The sequence below is a fragment of the Gadus chalcogrammus genome, chromosome 23, assembly GCF_026213295.1.
Source record: "Gadus chalcogrammus isolate NIFS_2021 chromosome 23, NIFS_Gcha_1.0, whole genome shotgun sequence".
Lineage (NCBI taxonomy): Eukaryota > Metazoa > Chordata > Actinopteri > Gadiformes > Gadidae > Gadus > Gadus chalcogrammus.
Genome location: NC_079434.1, coordinates 10,063,408 through 10,070,833, shown reverse-complemented (window position 1 = coordinate 10,070,833; position 7,426 = coordinate 10,063,408). Strand labels below are relative to the sequence as shown.

Here is a 7,426-nt window from a genome sequence, read left to right as displayed (position 1 = left end):
ACACACACACACACACACACACACACACACACACACACACACACACACACACACACACACACACACACACACACACGCACACATACTTTTATACAAACACACGCACGCTTTGACTGTATATTCTTGTAACACATGCAGAAGTCTGAATGCGGGGCAAGTACTGATCATGCCAGCTCAAATTCACTTCACTAGGCTATTATTCCATAATGTCAACTCAAATTGTTGTTCTTTAAAACGAAGCCACGGGGAGTGAAACGTCCTAATTGTTCGTGATTTAAATGAGAGCTCACCAGCCTTGATCTAACTTTTAGAAAAATTGCTTCAGAGAAATAGGCCTGCAAGAAACTGAAACACTTTTCTGATTCACCCCGCCTCCGTTCAGATGGTATTTTTTTTATAAATCTGAGCGCTCTCGGTTATCTGATGATCTGAGAAGAATCTGGCGTCTGTCGTCTCCGGGTGGGTCTCGAGGGGGGGACGGGGGGACTCTCGGTTTTTTTTACACCTTTGTGGTGCGGACACGCCCTTCCCATTGTGATTGGTCGCCTGCACGTTTATAGTTCAGGAACCAAGTCAGCACCCAACTCAGCAGTCAGCACCCAACCGTGTCCACTACATCTCACCGCGGAACACCAAAGCAGCAGTTCAACTCAACAACCCGACAGATCTCATTCAAACAACCTGTATCTCCACTTCTCCAAGGCTCCTGAAGCACTAACTACTGGTGGCTCCGTGGTTCAGAAGGAGCCCACTCCGGAGGTCCTGGACAGAGATGAGTAGTCCCGATGCGGGGTACGCCAGTGACGACCAGACCCAGGCTAGGTGTGCGATGTCCGTCCTGATGCCGGGAATGGGGCACTGTCAATGGGCAGACCCCATCAGCCCTGCCGGCGGGGACGCCAAAGTGAAGAACGAACCGTGTACCTCCTCCGGCTCCGCCTCGGGGGCCCAGAACCGCGGGAAGACCGAGCCTCGGATCCGCCGGCCCATGAACGCCTTCATGGTGTGGGCGAAGGACGAGCGGAAGAGGCTCGCGCAGCAGAACCCCGACCTGCACAACGCGGAGCTCAGCAAGATGCTCGGTGAGCTTATTTACACTTATAAACACTTGTTTATATGTATCTAACACGCATTTTATACTTTGATTGTTTTCATTAATTTGGAACTCCAGACCGATTTAATTAGTGGCCCTAAGGCAATTTATCGTTCTATTTATATTAACAGTAGCCTTATAACTAAATTGTTAGGCTATATTATAAAAGGCTGTTTATATTAGTTATTTAAGGATATATTTTGAATTTCCACAAAAACGAAAGTGGCCTATTCGAAAAAACGAAAGAGTGATCCAAAAAAAGTTGTTTAGGTTTGATTTATTTGATTTATATTTGTGTTAATAAGGGTACTATAAATTAGATACATTTGATTCCCTTTGAAATGATTGCTTTTGTATCATTTACGGAAAGAGCAGTGGATTCTTTTTATATTGAATAGCTCCCAGTTATTTGTTTAATGTTGTTGAATCACTTTAAAGTGATTAAAAATGCAGCGTTTTAGCAAAAAATGCATTATACAATTAAAGGTATTATGATTAAAATTAGATGTAAGTGTGACATGTTATTTTAAAATTATAATGCCCCCGAAATAGCTGTGAGCTATTTTGGAGACCACTTGCGCATGTGTTTAGTGTTTAGTGCTTGTGTGTGCGTGTGTGTGTGTGTGTGTGTGTGTGTGTGTGTGTGTGTGTGTGTGTGTGTGTGTGTGTGTGTGTGTGTGTGTGTGTATGCGTGTGTGTGTTGTAGAATGTGTATGTGTGGGGTTATTATTCTCTGTATCTGTTTTACTATTGTAAAAAAATTGTATTCTATTATCGTGTGTGTGGATATGATTTGCGTGTGTCTGTGTGTAGGATTAATCCATTAATGCGTGTGTTATTATTATCACGTGTTATTATCGTGTGTGGATATGATTTGCGTGTGTCTGTGTGTAGGATTAATCCATTAATGCGTGTGTGTGTGTCATTATTATCACGTGTTATTATCGTGTGTGTGTGAGATGGATCCTAACCGCGGGGAACTTTTACTTTGAATTTGCAGGGAAGTCGTGGAAGGCTCTTCCTGTGGCGGAGAAGCGTCCCTTCGTGGAGGAGGCGGAGCGGCTGCGGGTGCAGCACATGCAGGACCACCCCAACTACAAGTACCGCCCCCGCCGCCGCAAGCAGGTGAAGCGCATCAAGAGGCTGGACTCCGGCTTCCTGCTGCACGGCCCCCCGGACCCCCACCAGGCCTGCATGGACAACCTGGGGGGGCTGGGCTACCACGACCACCCCTTCCAGCTCCCGCCGCCCCCCCCTGCTCTGGGCCACTACCGGGGCGAGGGTCCCGGTCTGGGCGGGGGGGGCTACGAGGGGGGCTACAGCATGCCCACCCCAGACACGTCCCCGCTGGACGCCGTGGACACGGACGCCATGTTCTTCCCCTCCCACGGCCAGGACGACGGTCACATGATGTCGCCCTACTCCCCCTACGCCCACCACCACCACCACCACCACCACGCCCCCGCCGCCGAGTACCCCCCCGGCCACGAGCCCCCCCACCAACACCATCACCACGGCAACGCCATCCTCCACAGACACCTCACCGCGGGCCCCGAACCTCCGCCGTACAACCCCATGGCCATGTACTACACCAACCAGCACCACCAGCAGCAGCAGCAGCACCAGCACCAGCAGCAGCAGGGCCCCCACCCCAAGAGGCAGGGCCTCCACGGGGCCCCGGGACAGCTCTCCCCGCCCCCGGATGCCCAGCACCCCCACGCCCACGCCCTGGCCGAGGGCCCCGGGGACCAGATGCTCCCCGGGGAGCTGCTGGGGGAGGTGGACCGCAGCGAGTTCGAGCAGTACCTCAGCTCCGCCTCCGGGCGGCCCGACATGGGCGCCTGCCTGCCGTACGGGGGCCCCCACGAGGCCTCGCTGCAGGGGCCCGAGAGCCTCATCTCCTCCGTGCTGTCGGACGCCAGCACCGTTTACTACTGTAACTATAGCAACACATAACCCATTTCGCCGTGAGGCTACCCGGGGCGGATGGCCCCGGGCCTCGGGGCCGCCTTAAGGACAGAGCAGGGCCTCGTTAAAGGGACACTATCTCATTAAAGGGACGCCGTGGACCAACGGGGGTTGTAGGGACCCCAGAACTGACCCTCCCCCTCCCCGGGGGGTAAGATGGATACCCAAGGGGACTGCATCCGTCGGGCATCAGACCCTACCGCTTGTGATGTCACTAGAGGGGGTCTCTCCGTGGGACCCCCTCCAACCTTCAGGAAGGACTTTCTACTGATGCAGGACGTTCTGCTGGCTTCGGAGGACTATCTCTCTGAAACCAAACCGACGGTGTTCCTAGGCCTTTGTGGGTTCACACGTCGTCTTTTATTCAGGAATATAAATCATGTTATTGTTATTATTATTAATTTTGTACAGACTCCCTATTTTAAAATGTATGCAGCCTATATACTGTGGGTGTTTTATACTTTTGCACTTTTCAGAAATAAACATTTTGAAAATAGGCACAGCTCTTCTGTTTTTTCTTGTTTGTATACATTTCTATATTCAGACAAATTGAGAATGCATGAAAAAGTGTGTATTAGGCTCCAAACATATCAAACTAAATGAGTAAAATCAGTGAGAAGTGTTAAAGACTAGCGTGCTGTACACACAATAGCTCTTCTTCACTGAACACGCCTCTGTGTGTTTAGATAAGATCACGAATCCTCTCATCAATAATTAATACATTTATCTAAATGATTCTAAGTTTATCTTCAATAAAATGTAGATTAAGACATTGTGGTACTATGACAACAAAATACTTTATGAATACGAGTACTTACAACAAGAGCAAGTACGCCCAACATGGATTTTAAAAAAAAAAGTGGTGAAAGAGGTACAAGGCCAACAAGATAAGAACAGAAACTATTTTATGCCACATGAAAAAATCTACAACGGTCACATCTTAAAACCTAACCCTTACCTATAGGCTGAACTAGAGGCAAACAATACCTTTATCTAACAAACCCCGGGTGTGGAAATTATGGTAGCGGATGATAATAAGTAATAATAATAATTGTCTTTTCACCCAAAGCACTTGACACTGAGACAGAGACAGTGTGTGTGAGTGTGTGTGTGTGTGTGTGTGTGTGTGTGTGTGTGTGTGTGTGTGTGTGTGTGTGTGTGTGTGTGTGTGTGTGTGTGTGTGTGTGTGTGTGTGTGTGTGTGTGTGTGTGTGTGTGTTTGTGTGTGTGGAGGGGGGGGGGGGGGGGGGGGGGGCGATATGACCAGTCCTCCCCTACGAGATGTCACCGTGACTGGGTGACCACCTGGAAGTGACCAGATGCGACCGCAGGAAGGTCTCTCTCACGTATTTATAGCCTCCAGGATTTATAAGCAGATGATTTTGTGGTGCGGGAGGAAGGAGCGTGTTGTCCGCGGGGTCGATCCCCATGACCCCCGCTCTGTTAATAGCACCTGGGAGGAAGCCCCTTCTCCAGGACGGGTCCACTGTGCCGAGATAGTGTGCCGGGTCGCGGACAGAGGCTGGCGTTTCAAGGTAAGGACTGAGATGAGTTCCCACGCTAGCTAGCCGACGACCCCGAAAACGCCCACGCAGGGCCGAGGGCTCTGTCCTCGTACTTATAAACAGGACACTACTGTGATGTGTCTTAAGGACGATATGATGTACAACTGGATTAAAGCCCTTTTATAAACACACAAAGAGCTTCGACAGGCGAAGAATATACTAACCCCAACCCTACACATACTCATCCAATAACACACACAAATAAAATAGACCAAAACACACACATAAATAAAATAAAACACACACACACACAAATAAAATTCAATATTAGGCCTACATACACACAACACAGACAAAATAAATTAAACCCACACACAAATCATGTAAGGTAAATTAATGATTGGGCACATGCCAGCTGTCTATAAAATGTGGTTATTTTTATGAACTGCTGCATTGTTTCCTCTGTTCTGTTGCCTTACATATAACTATCTTGTCCTGTCTGTGAGTTTTTAGTATTTTCGTTCATTTTAGTTTAGTTTTTTCACCCTTCATTGGGATAAGTCTGAATCTGAAACGAAATAGGACACACACTCACATCTCAAGCAAGGTGAATGAATGAATGGGGGATGACGTCACTGAGAGGGACACAGGTCAGCTGTCCAGGTAGACGTAAACGAACCACCTGTCGGCCATTACATAGCATTAACAAGCTAAAGGCTAATCCTCCTGGTCCCGCTAGGCCCGGCCCGGGGGCCCTAGTGGGGGCCCCCGGGGGGCCAGAGGGGGCATCTGGAGGATGCGGGCTTGGTTCGAGGGCTGGCCTGTTGTGTGAGCTAACGAGGGTCTGTCACCCCGGGGGGTCGGACCCCGGGGCGGGGGGGGGGGGGGGGGGGGGGGGGGTGGACCCCGGGGACCCCACCCTGACCACGTTACCTCCAGCCCTTAACCCACCCGCTCATTGATAAGGAGGGCGGGGAAGGAAATAGATTGACGGATTATCAGGAAACACACGCAAGATTTAGTTTGAGTGGTTTACCTCGAAGGCTGATAAGAGTCGACGTTGAGGGGACCGGTGTTCACTGGACAGACAGACAGAGAGACAGACAGACAGAGAGACAGACAGACAGGTCGGGGCGGTGGGGGCGGTGGGGGCGGTGGGGGCGGTGGGGGCGGTCGGGGCGGTGACATCACAACAGACCTGAACTAAGCCGGCTCAGGTAGCTGCCCTCCACACACATGCACAGGCACGCACTGGCACACACAGGCACACACACAATAACCCCCCCACACACACACACACACACACACACACACACACACACACACACACACACACACACACACACACACACACACACACACACACACACACACACACACACACACAAACACACACACACACAGGTTAAGAATAACAACCATGTTAATCATCTATTCATCATTTGCAGGTAGTGGCGCCTTCCACCAGAAGGAGAGACGTTGTCATTTCAAGTAAATTAGCAGCTTTAGAAATGACCACTTCCTTAACACTAGAAAACCCAGACAGTAGCCGACCACACATCTATCATAACATAAACGTAGTAATATTAATACTAAGCACTAAAGGTTAACGCTCATGTGTCGCTTTCTGCTTCCCCTTTTAACCAGCCATGTGTGTGTGTGTGTGTGTGTGTGTGTGTGTGTGTGTGTGTGTGTGTGTGTGTGTGTGTGTGTGTGTGTGTGTGTGTGTGTGTGTGTGTGTGTGTGTGTGTGTGAGTGGGTGTTGGAAAAATATTTTTTGAGCCAGAGTAAACGAGAGATAACCGCAATGACAGAGACACACACAGAAAGGGAGAGAGAGAGACACAGAAAGGGAGAGAGAGACACAGAAAGGGGAGAGATAAGCATATATATATATATATATATATATATATATATATATATAGAGAGAGAGAGAGAGAGAGAGAGAGAGAGAGAGAGAGAGAGAGAGAGAGAGAGAGAGAGAGAGAGAGAGAGAGAGAGAGAGGGGTAAAGAGGCTGATTAAGTCATTGATAGGGTCGGGAGGCTACAGTATGCCAGACAGCTGCCGGGGAGGGTGTGTCCACTGTTTAAGGCGGAGCGGTGTGTGTGTGTGGGGGGGGTCATGCTCCGTAATCCTCGGCATATGCTCTCCCTCTCCGGCCGCGCTGTTTATGACCCTCGCCCTGCTGCACCGCGGGCCTGTTGTGTCCAGGCTATATTTAGACCCCCGCATCGCCGTTAGAGATCCACGCAGAGCCGGGCCACACGCGTACAGGGTCCAGGGCTCTTGATGGGTTTATTCTTAGATTTGATTTTTCAAATAGCTTTCATCATCTCGCTGTACAGAAAAACGGCACCTCGGGCTCCTTCTTGACGGGAGATGCTTCACCGTCCGTCAAAAAGAGAGAATAGGGTGTATAATGGATTACTAGATGGATTCAAGTTTAGTTCGAACCACTTAGCCTGTGTATAACTGTGTCTAAAATAAAGAACAAAACGTCCAAATAGAACATAGCAAAATAAAATAGGCAGAGAGTCTATGAAAATGAAGTTTTCATTTTAATATTTAGATAAAGGATCTAATTAAATAAATAATTAAATGTCAAATAGTTTAAAAATATTTAAGTCATTAAATATGATTTATTTTAACCCTCCCTTATGATGGTTAAACAGTATCTACTGACTCTGCGCAATGTTCAGCAGAACTAAAATGTTCACCGGAGGATTCCGCGCGCAGAGCGCAGACACGCGCGGCGCCGGAGGATTGGGGCGCCGCTCGAGCCGCGCGTGTCTGCGCCCCGCGCGCGGAATCCTCCGCTGACATTCCGGACGAGTTTCGGCCCCTCGTGCCTCCTGGACC

The 7,426-nt window shown here is 49.4% G+C and overlaps 1 protein-coding gene across 1 annotated transcript; it reads left to right on the top strand.

Moving 5' to 3' along the window:
* Positions 1–602: 602 nt before the first annotated feature.
* sox17 (SRY-box transcription factor 17) lies at positions 603–3,524 on the top strand. The gene is made up of 2 exons (XM_056584274.1): positions 603–1,082; positions 2,094–3,524. Exons 1-2 carry the CDS (start codon positions 773–775, stop codon positions 3,047–3,049), a joined length of 1,266 nt encoding a protein of 421 aa, XP_056440249.1. The 5' UTR covers positions 603–772; the 3' UTR covers positions 3,050–3,524.
* Positions 3,525–7,426: the final 3,902 nt, after the last annotated feature.

Bases quoted from the DNA above. Each gene is read 5' to 3' on its own strand.
- sox17 (XM_056584274.1), top strand. From the start codon at position 773: ATGAGTAGTCCCGATGCGGGGTACGCCAGTGACGACCAGACCCAGGCT. The intron at 1,083-2,093 runs GTGAGCTTATTT...TTGAATTTGCAG, and splicing joins GGAGCTCAGCAAGATGCTCG to GGAAGTCGTGGAAGGCTCTT.